Source organism: Dendrobates tinctorius, unplaced genomic scaffold, assembly GCF_039654945.1.
Source record: "Dendrobates tinctorius isolate UK_male_01 unplaced genomic scaffold, ASM3965494v1 ptg000084l, whole genome shotgun sequence".
In the NCBI taxonomy this organism is placed as follows: domain Eukaryota; kingdom Metazoa; phylum Chordata; class Amphibia; order Anura; family Dendrobatidae; genus Dendrobates; species Dendrobates tinctorius.
This window is the reverse complement of record NW_027361752.1, coordinates 8894236-8916586: the sequence shown is the minus strand read 5'-3', so window position 1 is coordinate 8916586 and position 22351 is coordinate 8894236. Positions and strand designations below refer to the sequence as shown.

Sequence of the window (22351 nt, the reverse complement as noted above, 5' to 3'; positions counted from 1 at the left end):
TCCCCTGTAGACTGTGAGCCATCGTGTGCAGGGTCCTCTCTCCTTCTGTACTTATGTGTCTTGTATTGCTCATGTTTATAGTACTTGTCTATATTTACCCCTTTTCACATGTAAAGCGCCATGGAATAAATGGCGCTATAAAAATGTATTATAATAATAATAATCATCAATGTAATACTTGTCTAAACCACAAGATGGCACTCACCTATGAACACAAATTGTCAATAAATGGTCTGATCCTGACTACTGGTGAAGTTGTCTCCTATCCCAGCGTTCTAACAGCATAACCAACGGCACTTCAGAATCAAGGCGCTTTGATCAGATAGATTCCCCATGTTAACGCCAGTTACCACTTCTGCAATAAGACGCGCTTTATATATACAGTGTTGGAGTGTTCAATCTGTGGACAATCTCGCCTGATGCTCCAATAGTCAGCCATCATAACGATTTATTATAGTTTTCCAATGTGTCTGCAAAATATAATCCGTCAGTAATTTTTTGATAAGCTGTCCAGAAAAAATAAGTCAAATTGTCAACACTGGTCAGTAGCCCCATAACGCTGAATAGAGCAGAACTTGACCATATGGACGGTGGCTCTATTCTCAGCAGGATGATAAGTCCGCTATTCTGTCTGTGGTGGGGGTCCCTGCAGTCAGACCTTCACTGATTCATAAGTTATCCCCCATCTACAGGAAGGGGAATAATTTATTTTCTTTAGAAAACCCCTTTAACTTAAAGGGGTTGTACACTACATACACTGAAGGCACCGATAGGCTGCAGCAGTCAGAACAAAACAATGCCACATCCGTCTCTGGGAACGGCAGTGCCAACAAGGCTGGAGCAGCGCGCTGCGGAAGGTGAATATACCCGGCGGTCATATTCTACTGGGCCTGGTGATGGCGAGGCTGAGGGGTCAGCAGAAGCTCAAGAGAAAAGGGCTCTCATTAAATAATGGGTAAGGCACAAATAAAGTCACTTCTCAGAACCCTGTTTACACTAGAAAAAAGCAGTGATAAATCGCTGCGGAGCTTGTGTCCACACATACACGGCTCGTCCTGTACAGTAATGTTATACACGGAGTCAGATTAGGGCAAACTGGGGAAAAAATAAAAACAATGGGCAAATTATTCTATATACTGTAACACAACAACTGACGGAACGATGAGAACAATGGGAAGAAGTTATTGGTCTTAGAAACCAAAAAACGTCCTGATCCCAAATAATACAGAAATTGGGATAGATACAAAGTAAATATAGGAGATAGCTAGATATAGAAACACAGCCAGCTGACAGCACACACACCATACACCATCCATACACAGTACGCACATCGCACATATACAGCAAAAAGAGCCTGAAGACCTACCTCTTCCGACAAGCCTACAACCTGCAGTAACCAAACCGCTGCACGACCAGCTCTACCCGCGCCTACTGTATCCTCACCCATCCCTTGTAGACTGTGAGCCCTCGTGGGCAGGGTCCTCTCTCCTCCTGTACCAGTCCTGACTTGTATTGTTTAAGATTACTGTACCTGTATGTATTATGTATACCCCTCCTCACATGTAAAGCGCCATGGAATAAATGGCGCTATAATAATAAATAATAATAATAATAATAATATACCCCCTACACACATACAGCGTCCATACACAGCACACACCATAGCAGATATATACTGTACATGAATACACCGTCCATAGCACCCACCGTACACACATACACCGTACACACAGCCTCCGGCGTCGCCCTGGCTGACACTTTATGACAGAACAGCCTAAAACCTATTAATGACTACCGACCAGCTCAGCCAATCACCGGCGACCGAGTTTTACGTCATCGCTTCCGGAGACAGAATGTTGACGGATATAGAGAATATCCAATCAGCAGCCGACTTTTGGCAAACAGCTCCGCCTACTCAATCTGACTGACCTTCTATCTGACCACTACGGCGGCGGGATGGGCGGGGCAGGAAAAGGAGGGGGCGGTTCCTTGGTGGTTGCTGTACGCGCAGGTCGGGCACAGCAGCATGGCGGAAGACGAGAGTGATCAGGAGTCGGAGAGGCTGATAGAAGAGCTGGAGGCTGCGGCCGATGAAGAACTGAGGACACAGGGAGCCGGCGCCTCGGGCAGCCGGGAGTACTGCCGCCGCTTCTGTGAGGTGAGGGCGACCGGGCTGAGAGAGCAGGACTCGGCTCCTGTGCAGTGTTTGGCCTGTCTGCTCCAGCACCGACCGTCCTGATCGGAGCAATTACTGCACGGCCTCACCTACACAGTGTGCAGGGCTGACGTGCCGGACACAGAGGAGGCCGCGGTGTGGGTACAGTGTATAGGGTGTGTGTGGGTACAGTGTAGGCCCTGGGTGTGTGGGTACAGTGTGTGTGTCTGTGTGCAGTGTGTGGGTGCATATAGCGTGTGTACAGGCCCAACAGGTCCCATAATGCACAGTGCCACCTGCTGTGGAGGGTGTAGTGGGCCCCCTAACCTCCTGTACCTCTGTATGGTTGCACCAATTATATGTCCACCTCTGCACTGCCAGTACTGTGTGATGCCCGGCTGTGTCTTCACAGTGATAGCCACCTTTCAGCTGTGTGTCCCGCGCCCTCGCTGCCGTACTCCCCCCCCCCCCCCCCCCCCCTCCTGCTGTGTGTCCCACGCCCTCGCTGCCGTACGCCCCCCTCCTGCTGTGTGTCCCGTGCCCTCGCTGCCGTACGCCCCCCTCCTGCTGTGTGTCCCGCGCCCTCGCTGCCGTACGCCCCCCTCCTGCTGTGTGTCCCGCGCCCTCGCTGCCGTACGCCCCCCTCCTGCTGTGCCCCGCGCCCTCGCTGCCGTACGCCCCCCTCCTGCTGTGCCCCGTGCCCTCGCTGCCGTACGCCCCCCTCCTGCTGTGCCCCGCGCCCTCGCTGCCGTACGCCCCCTCCTGCTGTGCCCCGCGCCCTCGCTGCCGTACGCCCCCCTCCTGCTGTGCCCCGCGCCCTCGCTGCCGTACGCCCCCCTCCTGCTGTGCCCCGCGCCCTCGCTGCCGTACGCCCCCCTCCTGCTGTGCCCCGCGCCCTCGCTGCCGTACGCCCCCCTCCTGCTGTGCCCCGCGCCCTCGCTGCCGTACGCCCCCCTCCTGCTGTGCCCCGCGCCCTCGCTGCCGTACGCCCCCCTCCTGCTGTGCCCCGCGCCCTCGCTGCCGTACGCCCCCCTCCTGCTGTGCCCCGCGCCCTCGCTGCCGTACGCCCCCCTCCTGCTGTGCCCCGCGCCCTCGCTGCCGTACGCCCCCCTCCTGCTGTGCCCCGCGCCCTCGCTGCCGTACGCCCCCCTCCTGCTGTGCCCCGCGCCCTCGCTGCCGTACGCCCCCCTCCTGCTGTGCCCCGCGCCCTCGCTGCCGTACGCCCCCCTCCTGCTGTGCCCCGCGCCCTCGCTGCCGTACGCCCCCTCCTGCTGTGCCCCGCGCCCTCGCTGCCGTACGCCCCCCTCCTGCTGTGCCCCGCGCCCTCGCTGCCGTACGCCCCCCTCCTGCTGTGCCCCGCGCCCTCGCTGCCGTACGCCCCCCTCCTGCTGTGCCCCGCGCCCTCGCTGCCGTACGCCCCCCTCCTGCTGTGCCCCGCGCCCTCGCTGCCGTACGCCCCCCTCCTGCTGTGCCCCGCGCCCTCGCTGCCGTACGCCCCCCTCCTGCTGTGCGCCCCGCGCCCTCGCTGCCGTACGCCCCCCTCCTGCTGTGCGCCCCGCGCCCTCGCTGCCGTACGCCCCCCTCCTGCTGTGCGCCCCGCGCCCTCGCTGCCGTACGCCCCCCTCCTGCTGTGCGCCCCGCGCCCTCGCTGCCGTACGCCCCCCTCCTGCTGTGCGCCCCGCGCCCTCGCTGCCGTACGCCCCCCTCCTGCTGTGCGCCCTCGCTGCCGTACGCCCCCCTCCTGCTGTGCGCCCTCGCTGCCGTACGCCCCCCTCCTGCTGTGCGCCCTCGCTGCCGTACGCCCCCCTCCTGCTGTGCGCCCTCGCTGCCGTACGCCCCCCTCCTGCTGTGCGCCCCGCGCCCTCGCTGCCGTACGCCCCCCTCCTGCTGTGCGCCCCGCGCCCTCGCTGCCGTACGCCCCCCTCCTGCTGTGCGCCCCGCGCCCTCGCTGCCGTACGCCCCCCTCCTGCTGTGCGCCCCGCGCCCTCGCTGCCGTACGCCCCCCTCCTGCTGTGCGCCCCGCGCCCTCGCTGCCGTACGCCCCCCTCCTGCTGTGCGCCCCGCGCCCTCGCTGCCGTACGCCCCCCTCCTGCTGTGCGCCCCGCGCCCTCGCTGCCGTACGCCCCCCTCCTGCTGTGCGCCCCGCGCCCTCGCTGCCGTACGCCCCCCTCCTGCTGTGCGCCCCGCGCCCTCGCTGCCGTACGCGCTCCTTGTCTGTCCTTTTTCAAGAATACTGGTTCTCCGATGCAGTATATTATAAACAAACAATCAGCACTTTACTCCTCCCTGGGTGCGCCGCGCTGTCTCGCTGTAACACCCGGGTTCTGATATCGCCCGCAGTGCTGCTGTTGCGACTGTAGATCCGCTGAGCTAATATTTGGCTGCAGCCACTAGATACTAGAAGCAGTGGCAGCGGCTCAGCACTGGACCTGGGGACCATGAGTAAGTACAGTTGTTTATTTCAATGACAAGCTGCCCGGGGACTGGAGCTTTCTGACAGCGGACACAACCTCGATGTTCATTTACGGTTTTTGTGGACTGGACAACAGGAAGGAAAATCAGTGTTTATAAATAATCCACCATCACAATTCCTGCTTATTACCCTCTGTCCAGGGAGAAGCGAGGTCCTGGTGCACAGAGGGTTGGTGATCCCTCTGATCTCGGTCTGCTAGGGAATGCTTAAAGGGAGTGTGCTTTTCTTTCTCTCTATATGGCAGTAATGCTGTGTGCCACAGTCCCGGTTTGGCATCTTATATAATTATTTGCTGATGGTTTTTTTTTTTTTTTTTTACATTACGTCACCAGGTTGTTGAAGATTATACTGCGCGGTGGCAAGTCCCTCTACCACAGCTCCAAGTGCTCCAGACTGCACTATGTTGCTTCACATCTGCCAGCGTCTCCTTCCCACCTGAGTGTGAACACGTCCAGGATGTGCTGAGCAGACTCGCTATGTAAGTACAAGTCTCTTTTACCTAATTAAACCTGACCCTTCCCTCGGAGTAAACTTGGGGACACTTATGTCACTATTGGACTGTCCGTGATCTCCCTCCCAGCAGTGATTGTGGTGTGTAGGTGAGTTCAGGGCATTGGTTTCTGTTCACACGTCCATTTATCTGTGCCTTCTTGTTTCAAAAGGAATCGGTGGGGACACATTGGTTTATATGGGGTTCAGCTGAAGTCCATTTTGCTTTTGGAACAGGAGAAAAGTCTGATAGCTGCACTTTGTAACAAAAACAACCAACAAGCAGAAACCAGAAGGACCCTATATTAAATCAATGGGCCCCTCTGGTTCTGTTTGAAGCAAAACTATACAGGATGCCACTGCCATTTATCTGCTCCAAGCTTTACAGAAAAACGAGAAAAATAGATGGACATGTGAAAGGAGCCTAATGTTGTCCCAGCAAGTCTTCAAGGGGTTTTCTAGTTTTGGAAAGGCATAATTCCTGACTGCAATTTGTGCTTTACTGGACCTTCCCAGGTCCAGTGCCGAGTCTCCGCTGCTGCTGGTGTCTGTTATTGTCTGCAGCGCTGAAGTTATGTCACCCGAGCCGAGCTGGAGCTGAGCTTATTTTTTTTTTTTACACAAACTGCAGTCGGGGGACAGCGTTTAAGCCACGTGCACACAGCGTCTTTTTCAGGTGACCTGAAAAAAAAAAAAAAAGGCACATAGTGCACAGCAATGTCAAAATCGCAATGCTGTGCACAAGTTCCTTCTTATGTCACTTCTTTTAACCACTTCAAGGTTCGCTTCATAGTGCGGAAGTCTTATGCTCATTTCTTAGGCTGCTTAACCACCAGCAAAGCTGCTTCAGGAATACGACCGTCAACATTTCCTGAAGCGGCTTTATCTAAGAAAAGTCAGTGATTATGCCTGAATCTAAAAGACACACTGTCAGTCATGGCCAAAAGTGTTGGCACCCTAGAAACTGTTCCAGAAAATGAAGTATTTCTCCAAGAAAATTATTGCAATTACATGCTTGGTTATATACTTGTTTATTTCCTTTGTGTGTGTTGAAACAACACAAAATAAAGAATTGGACGTCATTTCACACAGAACTCCCAAAAATGGGCTGCACAAAATTGTTGGCACCCTCAACTTTGTTAGGTTGCACTCCCTTTGGAATAAATAACTGCAATGAGTCACTTGCTATAACCATCAACAAGCTTCTTACACCTCTCAGCTGGAGTTTTGGAGCACTCTTCTTCTGCAAATTGCTCCAGGTCGCCCATATTTGAAGGAAGGCGCCTTCTCCAAACAGCAATTTTAACATCTCTCCACAGGTGTTCAATGGGATTTAGATCCGGACTCATTGCTGCCACTTCAGAACTCTCCAGCACTTTGTTTCCATCCTTTTCTGGTGCTTCTTGAAGTACCGTATTTTTTTGGACTATAAGACGCACCCCAAATTTTTAAGAAGGAAAATAGGGAAAAAAATTAATGTGTCAAATAGGGGTCCGTCTCACAGTCAGAATTCAGCTTACCCTGGGGGGATCAGCAGCGCTGGTGGAGCGGAGTCACAGGAGATGTTCGGTGGTCCAGTGATATGACTCCCATCCCAGGCATGTGCGGTGGCCTCCGGGAAATCCCATCCCAGGCTTGTGCAATTGCGGTGTTGCTTGGGGCTCCGCCGGGATCTTGTGAAACCCCAGAGGCCCCACATGTCCATTGCTGTGATGCGGTGGCCTCTGGGAAATCCCATCCCAGGCTGGTGCGGCAGGTTCGGCGGTAAGGGCACATGCTGAGATAGAGATCTCTTTACCGAGATCTCAATCTGACCATGCGCCGCCCCTGGCGGCCATTTTCCCGGAGGCCAGCACATCACCGCAATGGATGTGCGGGGCCTCTGGGCTTTCACAAAATGCCAACAGAGCCCCCTGCACCGCAGAGCACCACCATCGAACCTGCTGCACTAGCCTGGGAAGGGAGTGTAATCATTGCCCGGGAGAGCGGCACAGACTCGCCCGACTCCTGCTGCTGCCGCAGTATTTGTAAGTATATTCCGACTATAAGACTCACCCCCATTTTCCCCAAAAAATTTTTGGGGAAAAATGCATCTTATAATCCGAAAAATATGGTATGTTTAGGGTCATTGTCCTGCTGGAAGACCCATGACCTAGGATGCAAACTCAGCTTTGACACATTGCTACCCAAAATCATTTGGTAATCTTCAGATTTCATGATACCTTGCACCCAGTGCCAGAGGCAGCAAAACAACCCCAATACATTTTTGAACCTCCACCATATTTGACTGTAGGTACTCTTGTGTTCTTTTTTTGTAAGCCTCATTCCATTTTAGATAAACAATAGAATGATGTACATTACCAAAAAGATGTATCTTGGTCTTCTCTGCCCACAAGACGCTTTTCCAGAAGGATTTTGTCTTACTCGCGTACATTTTGGCAAACTGCAGTCTAGTCAGCAGTGTGGTCCTCCTAGGTCTTCTGCCATAGCGATTCATTTCATTCAAATGTTGATGGATCGTTCTCGCTGACACTGATGCACCCTGAACCTGTAGGACTTGAATTTCTTTGGAACTTGATTAACGAAGATAATCCACCATCTGGACTATCCTGTATTGCAACCTTTGGTCAGTTGTTCTCTGCTGTCCAGACAAAATTAGAAATGTTTCTGTCAAAACCTTACCTTCATCGGTCAGCTCTTTCCTGCACAGCGGTGGATGACGCACAGCTTCACTCTGCGCTGTGCTTTATACCGGGCTGTGGAGTCGGTAAGCCATGACTCCGACTGACAGTTGGCCATATCTACAAGGAAGGGTTTTAGCTCAAGCAATCGCTCAATCTTTAAATTTGTGCTGCCCCACCGAGTGGCTTGATCCACAATTGCCCCTTTTCTAGCACGTCTCTTCAAGATGGAATCAATGTTAGGGGTTCTGGCAGCAAGAGCCCATTTCCTCTCTTGCTAGTCATAGTTCTAGCATGTCCCTCTTGCAGAATATCTCTTACTGCCAGCTGCAGTGTGTGCACAACTCAGTGCATATGATGAATACAAAAGAGGTGTGAAGCAGCTTCAACGAGATCATCTAATTGTAAAGAATCATTTTGCTGTTCTGCTGTAGTAATATCTGTTTATTCCTCCATTATGGGAACAGGACTGTGGCCTTCCATCTCCAACAAACTGAATGTGAAATGTACTTCTAGCTGCTGTTCACCTTCATTATTCTCATTCATCAGTTTAATTGTATTTATCATGTTTAAAGCATTCTCAGTTACCGTAGAAAGAACCTGTTCATAATCTTGCAGAACTTTTTCCACTACGGTCTAGAGAAACTGGCTGCTGTGATGAGCTTTAATATCTTTTACTGGCAGCGTCTTAGTAACAGTTTTTTTTGTCACATATTGAATGTTGATGGCAAAATAGCTCACTCTGTGACGTGTGCAGGCATCCATTTTAAGAAACACAAAGCGTCTCTTGAGAGTCTTTTTAAGATCTTCCTTTTTGGTTAAGGACTACTTCAATCACAAATTTTCTAATACTTTCTCTTTCCAGAGAAATGCCAAGTTTGCGGGCCATTTCTCCATTAACAGCTGTAAAAGCTGGTCATGCAAATAATGATAATGGTACACTGTCCTTCACAACAACAAGCTCGAGGAGCTATCTTATAAACGTATCTGCTGTCATTGTTACAGTAACTTTGTCAATTACAAAATATCTTGTAACTGATGTTTGAGACACTCTTTCCCCCTCCTTTGCCTGACGGCAAGTGCTGGTCAGGGCTGTGGAGTCGGTAAGGCCTGTTTCACACTTCCGTTTTTGACCATCAGTCAAAATCCGCCGTTTTTGCAAAAAAAAACAGATCCGCCATTTTTTTTTTGCGCATCCGTTTTTTTCCCCATTGACTTGTATTACTGGTGGATCTTGACGGATGGTCATCCGTTGGATCCGTTTTTTTGTGGATCCGTCAATTTTTTTGCGTCCGCCGAGATGCCTGGACGGACCATGTAACGTTTTTTGTGGTGAAGGATCCGCATTTTTATACAGTGCATGCCCGGAGGAGTGAAGTCAGGAGTAAACTTAACCCTGAAATCATTTCTGGTGGCCAGAGAAGAAGAAGAAAAAAAAATCTCCCTTTCCCCCATTTTGGCGGATTTTAACTCACGAGAAAAATCTGAGGTGTGAAACAGGCCTAAGCCAAACCTGCGACTCCGTCTCCTCAATTTCCCTTACTCCGACATATATTGCTTATATTGAAGTGAAAAATTTATTGTAGTACAATGTGAACACCAGACATTTCATCATTTTTATGATCCAATAATCAAGATATTTAGATAGAACATAAGATATATTTATTGGAATACAACTTTAGAACACAAAAAACTGTAATAAAATGTAAATATGGAATACACTATGTAAAATCGATTACATATATACAGTACAGACCAAAAGTTTGGACACACCTTCTCATTCAAAGAGTTTTCTTTATTTTCATGACTATGAAAATTGTAGCTTCACTCTGAAGGCATCAAAACTATGAATTAACACATGTGGAATTATATGATTAACAAAAAAGCATGAAACAACTGAAAATATGGCTTATATTCTAGGTTCTTCAAAGTAGCCACCTTTTGCTTTGATTACTTCTTTGCACACTCTTGGCCTTCTCTAGAAGAGCTTCAAGAGGAAGTCACTGGAAATGGTTTTCCAACAGTCTTGAAGGAGTTCCCAGAGATGCTTAGCACTTGGCCCTTTTGCCTTCACTCTCGATTTGGGTTCATGTCTGGGGACTGTGGAGGCCAGGTCATCTGGTGTAGCACCCCATCATTCTCCTTGGTCAAATAGCCCTTACACAGCCTGGAGGTGTGTTTGGGGTCATTGTCCTGTTGAAAAATAAATGATGGTCCAACTAAACGCAAACCAGATGGAATAGCATGCCGCTGCAAGATGCTGTGGTAGCCATTCTAGTACAGTATGCCTTCAATTTTGAATAAATCCCCAACAGTGTCACCAGCAAAGCACCCCCACACCATCACACCACCTCCTCCATGCTTCACGGTGGGAACCAGGCATGTAGAGTCCATCCGTTCACCTTTTCTGCATCGCACAAAGACACGGTGGTTGGAACCAAAGATCTCAAATTTGGACTCATCAGACCAAAGCACAGATTTTCACTGGTCTAATGTCCATTCCTTGTGTTCTTTAGTCCAAACAAGTCTCTTCTGCTTGTTGCCTGTCCTTAGCAGTGGTTTCCTAGCAGCTATTTTACCATGAAGGCCTGCTGCACTAAGTCTCCTCTTAACACTTGTTGCAGAGATGTGTCTGCTGCTAGAACTCTGTGTGGCATTGACCTGGTCTCTAATCTGAGCTGCTGTTAACCTGCGATTTCTGAGGCTGGTGACTCGGATGAACTTACCCTCCGCAGCAGAGGTGACTCTTGGTCTTCCCTTCCTGGGACGGTCTTCATGTGAGCCAGTTTCTTTGTAGCGCTTGATGGTTTTTGCCACTGCACTTGGGGACACTTTCAAAGCTTTCCCAAATTTTCGGACTGACTGACCTTCATTTCTTAAAGTAATGATGGCCACTCTTTTTTCTTTACTTAGCTGCTTTTTTATTGCCATATTACAAATTCTAACTGTCTATTCAGTAGGACTATCAGCTGTGTATCCACCAAACTTCTGCACAACACAACTGATGGTCCCAACCCCATTTATAAGGCAAGAAATCCCACTTATTAAACCTGACAGGGCACACCTGTGAAATGAAAACCATTTCTGGTGGCTACCTCTTGAAGCTCATCAAGAGAATGCCAAGAGTGTGCAAAGCAGTAATCAAAGTAAAAGATGGCTACTTTGAAGAACCTAGACTATAAGACATATTTTCAGTTGTCTCACACTTTTTTGTTAATTATATAATTCCACATGTGTTAATTCATAGTTTTGATGCCTTCAGAGTGAATCTACAATTTTCATAGTCATGAAAATAAAGAACTCTTTGAATGAGAAGGTGTGTCCAAACTTTTGGTCTGTACTGTGTGTATCTATGTATGTGTGTGTATAAACACTATGACTTATCTCAGCTAAGACAAAGCCTAGATCCTCAGGCTACATTCACACCATGGGCGAAGCCAGGATCAAACTTGGGGGGCCAGAACCTCATACTGCACACTTCAGCTGCTGCAGAACCTCATACTGCACACCCCTACATTTGAAAATAAAGCCTGCATCTTAAGAAGATGTGGTGATGAATGCAGTCTATTTATTCCAACTATCAATTGATGTTGATGTGTTACTGAAGACAAGCAGTGCCTGTCCTGGGCGTCCTTTTGGGCAGCTATGAGGTGTAACTTAATGGTGCTTAAAAAAAAAAAAGTGTTAGTCTGTGTGCTACCTGGCTTTCATTCTTTTTGGTACAGATAAGATATGGATAGACAGATATGGATAAATGGATAGATAGATATATAGAGCAGATTTTTAATCTGCTTTTGCTATTGAAAACATCTATGAGCTCAGAAACCTTTCAGGTGATGCGTTTTTTTTTAAAAGCTGATCTGCTTTTGCAGCTAAACGTATCCTCAAAAAATGCGGGAAAATCACTGTGTGTGAATGTAGCCTTAGATCAGGAATAGAACAGCTATTTACAGGACATTTCATAACTTTCCCAAATTCCTATGAAAAAATATTCAGCACATTCTGCATTGAACTACTGTACCCAATTTATTATATATTTTAGGAGTCGGCTCATTTCATACCGACTCCACCAAAATGAGCACCGACTCCCTGACTCCACAGCCCTGGTGCTGGTCTCTGGTTTCTTTGTGCTGCTGTGATCTTTTTCAATCACAGCTTTGTAAACTTCTGGGTGGCAGCGTTGTAAATATCTTTTTAGATTGGAAGCTCTTGAAGTAGCATTTTTATCACTGCCTGAGTATGCACTGATTTTGGCATCACAGCATTTGGGTCACTTATACAGTGAAGTACAAAATGTTTTTTATGGAGTCACTGTGAAATGCTGAAATACAGCTGACTTCTTAATATGCTTCTTAGACACTTTGTAATTATGTAAATTCGCTCTCAAAATAATTTTGTCCTGTAAAAAAAAATAAGGTATATTGAAATTCTTGCAAGACTAAGGAATCATGCACTGTATAATTTAGGATCGAACTTAAACAATCTTTGCATAAATCAATAGGATAGATAAGTATAAAGTTTGTAAAATGTGTTGTTAAATAGCTTTACTCTGAACGTTCAATGTCAGGCTTGTCTAAGGGTACAGCTCACTAAATGCTTCACATCAAACATCATATTTCTTCACAGTCTACGAAGAGGGGAGGAGGGAGGGAGCATGTTTGTGCTGAATCATATTCCAGAACACACACACAAAAATGTATATGTCCTCATGGATCTTGTTACTGTATTTCCGAATTTTGAGATGTTAGAAAAATTTTTCCCCTTATATCCTATGTATAGTGTATATGTCATCAGAGCAGCTAACTTCTCCATGAGCTAAGAGGAAAAATAAACTAAAACATTAAGCATACAGAGACAACATATACTGGACTATAGATTTATGCACAGTTTACTGAAAGTTTAGATATGCTTTAAGAAGTACTTACCTTAATCCTGCTTTCCTCTTCACTCCAGAAGTTCTGAGATGAATGCAGGCATTCCTTCCGTGTGTTTTATTTTTTTTGCCCCTTATTGCCCCTTTATTGTAGAGAAGGAACTTCACTACTTATCATGAACATAAACTGCAGCACAGATTCCTCTCAGCTAAAAGTCTAGACCTTAGATCAGGAATAGGCCAGACATTTCATAACTTTCCCAAATTCTTATGAAAAAAAGATAACCCACAAACTGCGTTGAACTACTGTACCCAATTTATTTTATATTTTAGGAGTCTGAGTTGATCCATTTTATACCGACTCCGACTCCACGACTCTTGACTCCACAGCCCTGGCTATAGTGTTTCATCTGTCCAGCTGACTGATGAACGTCTTTTTGTCTGGATACCTCTACATAATAAAGTTTACATCCATGTCTACAAAACCACAAGAGTGCCAAGTTTTTTGCGTAATAAATAGTTTCGGCCATGACACTGTGTATATCTATAATAATAAATGCGCTAAGCAGCTTCCGGGTTGTAACAACTTCCGTCCAGTTGTAACCGGTGACGTCACAGCACACCTCTTGCCACGTTAACCCTCAACACACCACTCCTCAACACACACTCCTCTCAACTTTCACAATCTCCACTGGCGTCCACTCACTCTTTCACTCCACATACGACCCTTTCTCTCACTCCGTCTCTCATGCTCACGCCGTCATCGCCGCTGCTCCACGATCCCCGACATCTTCCGCCGGTGCCATCCTGGATCCAGACGTTGTTCTTGCGGCGACGCCATCTTGAGTATCGTGAAATCCCGCGATACTCAAGATGGCATCGCCGCAAGAACATATCGCTGGCGTGGACGACGTCGGGATCCAAAATGGCGTCGGCGAAATCTCGCGGGATTTCGCCGACGCCATTTTGGATCCCGACATCGTCCTCGCGAGATTTCGCCAACGCCATTTTGAATCCCAACATCGTCCACGCCGGCGACATGTTCTTGCGGCGACGCCATCTTGAATATCTCGGGATTTCACGATACCCAAGATGGCGTCGCCGCAAGAACATGTCGCCAGCGTGGACAACGTCTGGATCCAGGATGGCGCCGGCGGAAGATGATGTCGGGGATCGTGGAGCAGCGGCGATGACGGCGTTAGTATGTTAAAGTTTGGGCACCCCTATTAATGTTAACCTGTTTTCTTTATAACAATTTTGGTTTTTGCAACAGCTATTTCAGTTTCATATATCTAATAACTGATGGACTCAGTTATATTTCTGGATTCAAATGAGGTTTATTGTACTAACAGAAAATGTGCAATCTGCAGTTAAACAAAATTTGACCGGTGCAAAAGTATGGGCACCCTTATCATTTTCTTGATTTGAACACTCCTAACTACTTTTTACTGACTTCCTGAAGCACTAAATTGGTTTTGTAACCTCATTGAGCTTTGAACTTCATAGCCAGGTGTATCAAATCATGAGAAAAGGTATTTAAGGTGGCCACTTGCAAGTAGTTCTCCTATTTGATTCTCCTATGAAGAGTGGCATCATGGGCTCCTCAAAACAAAGCTCAAATGATCTGAAAACAAAGATTATTCAACATAGCTTTTAAGGGGAAGGATACAAAAAGTTGTCTCAGAGATTTAACCTGTCAGTTTCCACTGTGAGGAGCATAGTAAGGAAATGGAAAAACACAGGTACAGTTCTTGTTAAGCCCAGAAGTGGCAGGCCAAGAAAAATATCAGGCAGAGAAGAAGAATGGTGAGAACAGTCAAGAACAATCCACAGACCACCTCCAAAGACCTGCAGCATCATCTTGCTGCAGATGGTGTCACTGTGCATCGGTCAACAATACAGCGCACTTTGCACAAGGAGAAGCTGTATGGGAGAGTGATACGAGAGAATCCGTTTCTGCAAGCACGCCACAGAGTCGCCTGAGGTATGCAAAAGCACATTTGGACAAGCCAGTTACATTTTGGAAGAAGGTCCTGTGGACTGATGAAACAAAGATTGAGTTGTTTGGTCATACAAAAAGGCGTTATGCATGGAGGCTAAAAAACACAGCATTCCAAGAAAAACACTTGCTACCCACAGTAAAATTTGGTGGAGGTTCCATCATGCTTTGGGGCTGTGTGGCCAATGCCGGCACCGGGAATCTTGTTAAAGTTGAGGGTCGCATGGATTCAACTCAGTATCAGCAGATTCTTGACAATAATGTGCAAGAATCAGTGACGAAGTTGAAGTTACACAGGGGATGGATATTTCAGCAAGACAATGATCCAAAACACCGCTCCAAATCTACTCAGGCATTCATGCAGAGGAACAATTACAATGTTCTGGAATGGCCATCCCAGTCCCCAGACCTGAATATCATTGAACATCTGTGGGATGATTTGAAGCGGGCTGTCCATGCTCGGCGACCATCAAACTTAACTGGAATTGTTTTGTAAACGGGAATGGTCACAAATACCTTCATCCAGGATCCAGGAACTCATTAATAGCTACAGGAAGCGACTAGAGGCTGTTATTTTTGCAGAAGGAGGATCTACAAAATATTAATGTCACTTTTATGTTGAGGTGCCCATACTTTTGCACTGGTCAAATTTTGTTTAAATGCAGATTGCACATTTTCTGTTAGTGCAATAAACCTCATTTGAATCCAGAAATATAACTGAGTCCATCAGTTATTAGATATATGAAACTGAAATAGCTGTTGCAAAAACCAAAATTGTTATAAAGTAAAAAGGTTAACATTAATAGGGGTGCCCAAACTTTAACATATGACTGTATTCATTTATGCATATGAATGCTAATCTGCATGACGGTGGCATTCTACAGGGTCTGTTACAACATCGGTCCCCCTAGCAGAAGAAAGTAATATGTAAAGAAAATATTTATAATATTTTAATATTCTTAATTTTGCAAGAGCATCTGTTTTATAACAGAACTCCTTTGTCAGTCGGATTACCATTCCCTTCCATAAAACATAAGTTAGAGCCAAACCTGTGTGGCCAGAGCTTTGGGGGGGGACAACAGGTGCAGCAATTATATTTCAAAATTGTGGATGATACGCCCCCTACAGTCACATTAGTGACCTAGTCTGATTTATCTGTAATTGGTGACTGTAAGCTAATTATTGTGGCATTTCGCTTGTTGCTTTAAGACAAATCTCAGATCATTGCTGGTTTATTTTAGGAGTCTCTTCGAGTTGCTGCTGTTTTTTGGAAAAGATGAATTTTATGAGGCTCCTCTGAAAGACATCCTCGGATCCGTCCAGGTAATGATGGCTGGCATTGTACTCGCGTTATCGTTGGAATGCTTGTTCCTTTCCTGGAAGCCGGTCAATGATCTGCTGATTGCCACTGGTCTGGCCCGACTAACCACCAGCGACCGGCTGCTTTGTGTATCTGGCTGTATGACGTGGTGTGCAAGGTTATTAGCAGCTCTCCGCTCTGACTCGCCACCATATAAACGTCCATTTAGTTATTACATGATTTTTGATTTTCAGGAATGCCATGACCTCCTTATCCACTATGACAGTGTAGACTTGAGACTAGTTACTTGCATTATTAAGGATGGAGGCCCCTGGGAAGATCCAGTATTACAAGCTATCCTCAAAGGGAAATCTGAACCTCAAGATATCGGTGAGTTTCCTGTACTTATATAAAGAGCAACTTGCGGGTCATATTGCATTAATGGCAAGAACAGGTTGTCCATGGAAGACGCCTGCTCCCGAACACTTTGTGATCGCTGCCTAAATAATGACATGTCACACACACAAGCTGAGAGTGGTCATCTTTTTCCCTACTTAGTGGACAGATACTTGCGGTCAGAGAACCAGCTTTTCTTTGAGTTTCGAGTCAGATACCTCATCGCCTGTGAACGTATTTCAGAAGCAGTCGCGCTAATAACAACCTGCCTGAGCCATCCTGACGTCAGTAAGAACCTGTATTATCATCAGGCCTACTTTACATGTCTGCATATGACCCGACTAACGGAAAAGCTGCTTCCTGAGGTTTGTGCTTTACGTTTTGTGTAAATAGGCCTATATTACTATGTTTTATCAGTATGGCAGGGGATACTCCATAGCATTGTAGTGAATAGTCCTTTGTGTTAAATTAGGTATATTTAAAGAGTTTGTCCAATGAAAACAAGTTCTTTATCCAAAGGATTGGTGATAATGTGCTGATCGGTTGGGGCCTGGACGCTGGGACCTGCACCGATCGGAAGAATTACATTTTTACCCCATATGGGACACTTTTATCCCTGTTGCAAAGTGGATCGGCGGGTCAGGATGACAGAATTCATCTCCATTAATTTTTAATGGGACCACAAGAAAAAGCCGAGCACTACGGTCGGCAGCTCATAGAGAATGAGTGGAGCAGCGATCAACAATGTGCACTGCTCTTCCACACTAACGGGGATAAAAGTGCCCCATTCTGCCGACCTGCTGCAGATCCCAGAGGTCAGACTCCCAAATCCATCAGTAAGTTATCACCTATTCTGCTTTGTTAGAGCTGTTGTAATATATTAACTTAGGAAAGACACGGGATTGCAATGTAATACAAGTCTATATCTTAGGAAAGATAATTCCCGTCTGATTATTTGTAACCTGCTTTTCTATTTTTCCAGCACGTACTAAGAATAGATTGCAGCGATGGAGTTAAAATTATCTGCAATATTGAAAAAGAAGGTAAAACGGCGTTGGCATTACAGCTGAGCGAAGCTTTCCTTATCACACAGCTGCAAACTGGGAAAATGTATTGTCTTTGGTAAGTGGCCAAAAAGAAGCCAAAAAAATGGGGAAAACCGCTTCCTCTTCAGCCACTAAACCTGCAAACTCTCTGCCGATTCAGGAGATCTTGTGATCGCGGAGTTGTACTGATCAAATCCATTGTAAAAATGTCTGCGTCTGTGTCATATCTGCAAGGGCTTTGTACATTCATGCACGTCACTGCGTAATGGAGGAGTATACAATGGATGCTTGTATCACGTCTCACTGCACACTCGGGAGAACATCCCCTCTATGAGCTTATATTAAAGCCATAGTAGGAGGAGACACTGGATTTTCAGTCACCAGAAGCTCAGCACCAACTTATTACAGGAATTAAAACTTCTATACAACACACATTCCTAATAAACTGCACGTGCCTTGTTATTACTGGGAGATGTCCCCAAAAACAAGATGTAGTAAAAGCCTTTTCTGCGTTGTGCACCCCCTGGCTCCGCAGTAGTGCCAACTACGTTGTACAGTGTGTTGTATTGGCATCTGACTACTGACGGCATATTATTATGCAGCACAAGTTGTAGTTTTGTAGGCATTCATTTTGTAGCAAAAAGATTTTGCCAAAAGGATTCATCACATCTGTATGATGGTAGTTGTTTTTTTGTTTTTTATGTAGTCGAGCTGTAGTTTTGTTTTATTTTTGTACCATTTTGGAGTGCATACTACATTTTGATCTCTTTTGTATTACATTTTTTGAAGTATCTGGCAAAATGAGAATTTTAAAATTTTGTTTAGATTTTTGCATTAATTTTAAATTTTGATGAGAATGTTATGCACTTGGCGCTACCAAATATGTTTGCTTTCTTATTTATTCTGGCTGCCTGAGCTTCACAGGAGCTGCACGATAGCCAAGACAGTCATTCAGCATTTCCCCGACTACCAAGGCAAAACAGTGGCACGCTATGGTTTCATCTCTCGAAACCAATGGGCACCCACATGGATGGCCCACCCAGCAGCGATCAGAGCTAGCGACCTGCCCTTTGCAGATCAGACTATGCCCCTGAGCTCGGTCCAAAACCTGTCATGATGGCACGTTGCGGAGTAAGAAATGGTTTAAGGGGTGAGAACTTTTTACTTTTGCCACAGCTCGATTAGATATACCTCTAGGGCATCTTCACATGCATGGAATATACAGTTTTTTCTTGTGTTACAAAATTTTTTCCAAAGATTCTCATCCACGTGCTTCATAAAAAAATCCATTGTGCAACTTTGCCTGTGGTACAGTCCACACATTGTTGTATGCTGAAGATTTTTACTGTGGGTTTCACTTTTTGCAATGGATGGCGTGAAATCTGCAGCAAATTCTGCAATTAGCTTTTTTAACAGTAAATGTCACAATTTGGTGAGGTTTGTTTTGGCCACTGCAGGCTTTCTGTTACCGAGAATTTGCAGTGTCCCATTCTTTATTCTTAGATGACCTGTCCCATTATCCACATTCTGTACTTTATTATCTATATATTTTGCTCATCTGTGTTCTTGTTTGCAGGGATTTAATTTTTATTTGGAGTAAACTTCAATTGAAGGTAAACCCATCCAAGCAAGTATTTGTGGAGCAATGCTTCAACATGCTGAGGATTGCCACCAATGTGAAGGCCATATTCCCCTTCATGAAAACCATCAGAGAGGAGGTGAGTGTGTGTCAGGGATGAATGACCTGCACGTAGATGTGTGCAGAGAGGAAATCTCCATCAGTGCATCGTCACACAGGATCAGGCCATTACCACCCCACAATGACAACACTTTTTGTTTCAGGATCAGGCCATTACCACCCCACAATGACAACACTTTTTGTTTTTGAGGGAAGTTGCATCAAGTACAAGTTGGTGATTAAAAAAAATAAAAAGGATCCATTCCTTTAAATTTTTTAACATAAGAAAGCTTAAAACCCTGCAGTGCAATAAAAGGTTTAGTATTTCACAAGATAAGGTGAGGCCTGAGCAAGGGGAACCAGTTACTATTACAATAGTAAAAGTTATAGTAGCAGACTTGGTGTTAAAGGGAACCTGACAGCTGGTACATCCTGCCTGATCCACAGACAGCAGGTGTCTGACACTGGCTGCAGGATTTTCAGAGAAAAGCATAGTTTAATAGGTGCTGGGGATTAGTCAGACAGGCGGATCCTCACCCGCTTCCCTGGAGTGACAGGTCTCTCCCTGTTTGCCCCTACAGGAAGATGGCAAAAGCAGCGGGCAGGGAGAAGCCTCCGGGGAATCCGCCTGTCTAACTAGTCTACAGCGCAGAACAGTCTCTGTTTTTCTCTGACATGTAACAGCGTTACAGAGTCAAGTATACCTGGCTGAGATCGTACAGCCAGTGCCTGATACATACTACCTGTGGTTCAGGAAGCATGTACCAGCTGTCAGGTTCCCTTTAAAGGGATTGTCCACAATTAAGTGAATTCCAAACTATGTGTCAAACTATTTAATTTATAATCTAACCACTTTTCTAATGTACGTCAATTCAAAATTCCCTACCGTTCCCTCTGTTCTTGTCTGCTGAGGATTTGTTTGTCTCCCAGTATGCTCTGGGCACTATCAAACTGTCATCAGAGGGCTGGGGCTGCTGTCACTTACCACAGCTTCTGTCACCACCTTCCACTGATGGAGTCCGCAGCTTCTCTCACACCGCCCTCATTTCAGTTCAGACTGCTTCTGGTAAGTGACCTCAGCGCTGCCCCAATGACTCTTCAGGACAGACGAGGAAGCAGTGGGAGCGACTGCAGCCACAGCTCCCTGATGACGATCCTATCACAATTCAATGCAGCCCAGATGCCCTGCCAGTCTCTCTACGTCCTGATCAGGTCAGATGATGACTGGCTGCAGCGGTGATGCTCTGGCCTTTGCTTTGGTCAGTGGTTAGCAGAATTTGTTGTTAGACCGGTATGCAGTGACCTAGCTGAAATATCATCTCTTGAGATCTTGGTGCCGAAATCTCCATCTGGGCATGCACCGCCCTCCAGCAGCCATTTTCTTGAAGTCCACCGCACAGGAGACCATGGAACTGCCGGGACTATGGTCTGTCACAAAATCTCGGCAGACCCCCGGCAGTGCTGGACACCCCTGTAGCACCACTGGGCACTGGAGACACCCTGCAGCAGCACCAGACACCCGCAGCGGCGCACGTCGGAACACCCTCCATCCCAGCAGCCACCGTCCCCAGGAAGTAAGAAGACGCATAGATTATAAGAAGCACCACCATTTTATTAAAAAAAAAAAATCCTATTTTTCTCCACAAAATTTGGTTTGTGTCTTATAATCCAGAGTGTTTTATAATCCGAAAAATACGGTAAATGTGTTATTGGTGTAATCGTACTGACCTGAAGAATAAAGCTGCCTTATCAATGTTACCACACACGGAACGGCATAAAAAACAACCAAAAAACAATTCCTAAATTGCTGGTTTTTGTTCATTCTGCCTCCCAAAAAATTGGAATAGACAACATTTAAAAAAGTCATGTGCCCAAAAATAGTACCAATAAAACCGTCAACTCGTCCCGCAAAATACAAGCCCTCACATGACTCTGTGGGCGAAAATATGGAAAAATTATAGCTATTAAAATATGGGGATGCAAAAACTTGTTTTTGCAGAAAAACAAGTCTTTTAGCGTGACAACAGCCAAATAGAAAAAAAACAATATGAATCGCTGTAATCGCACTGACCCGAAGAATAAAGTCACCTAATCACTTATAACGCACGAGGAACGGCTTAAAGAAATATAACCAATTCTTCACCTGCTGTTGATTTAATTCTGCCTCCCAAAGATCACAGTAAGGCTCAGCTCACCTTTACCCTGCACTCTGCGCTGAGCGCTTACACCGGGGTTTCCGATTTAATCTCTGAAGTGCGTGATTCAGATGGAATCCAAATGACACCTTCCCTTCTGAGCCCCAGTGTCCCTAAACCACATTTAGCGTCCACATGTTTGGCATTTCTGTAGCGATGAGAGCCCGACCAATTAAGGGTGCATGTCTCACTGAACACGGGCTGGGCACTGCAATGTAAGAGCGCTATAATGTACTGGGCACTACAATTGAAAGAAATGTACAAAGTGCAATAGGGTCTTACCCAAGTATCCGTGATAGGATAGCAGTGATATGCTCACTTTCAGAGGTTGTGTGTGCCACAACTACTATATAGCGTAACAGTCAGTTGCTTCAATATCCACAGGAATCAATAAGTACATTAAAAAACAGGAACCGTGGATTTCAAGACCCGAAGACAAGACTGTTAATTGAAAGTGGTTTGTCGGTGCGTTTCAAAGTCATTAACGACTTCTTCCTCAGGACACCCACCAACCATCTTATCTTTGGATCTTGGAATCAGCAGCACATTTGAAATCCACTGTTCCTGCTTTTTTCTGGGCACTACAATGGCGTATTTGCAATTTTCACTCAGCAACATCCACTACTGCTTGTTTCTGAAAAACACTTGTAAAATGTCAAATCATCACTATACCTGTAGATAAATACCCAGAGGGGTATAATTTCTAAAATGGGGTCACTTGAGGGGTTGATTCTTCCCTTCTAGCATTTAGGGGTTCTGTATATGGAGTCTACAGACTATTCAAGGAAAACTTGTTCTCCGGGAGGGAAATAACGCTTTTTCCCTCCCGAGTCTCGCTGCGTGGCTAAGCAGTACTGTACAGCCACATATGGGGTATTTCCACATTCGGTAGAAATTGTGGGACACATTTTGGTTTCATTTTTACTCATTTCCTCATGTGAAAATGTAAAATCTAGGGCTAAAACAACATTTTTATGGTAAAAATGTAGTTATTTTTCTTCACTGCACTGATGTCATTATGATCATTGCACTCCTAGATGAATTCATTGAGAGGCTTAATTGGTAA

General features: G+C 46.2%; 1 protein-coding gene across 1 annotated transcript in view; it reads left to right on the top strand.

Moving 5' to 3' along the window:
• Nucleotides 1-1946: 1946 nt before the first annotated feature.
• Nucleotides 1947-22351, top strand: part of ZNF654 (zinc finger protein 654) — a 30790-nt gene continuing 10385 nt past the window's right edge. The window contains exons 1-7 of the mRNA XM_073584435.1: nucleotides 1947-2158; nucleotides 4961-5106; nucleotides 15912-15993; nucleotides 16225-16360; nucleotides 16529-16731; nucleotides 17349-17488; nucleotides 18989-19130. Coding sequence (XP_073440536.1) covers nucleotides 2027-2158; nucleotides 4961-5106; nucleotides 15912-15993; nucleotides 16225-16360; nucleotides 16529-16731; nucleotides 17349-17488; nucleotides 18989-19130 — 981 coding nt within the window. The 5' untranslated portion in view covers nucleotides 1947-2026. The remainder of the gene's footprint in view (nucleotides 2159-4960; nucleotides 5107-15911; nucleotides 15994-16224; nucleotides 16361-16528; nucleotides 16732-17348; nucleotides 17489-18988; nucleotides 19131-22351) is intronic.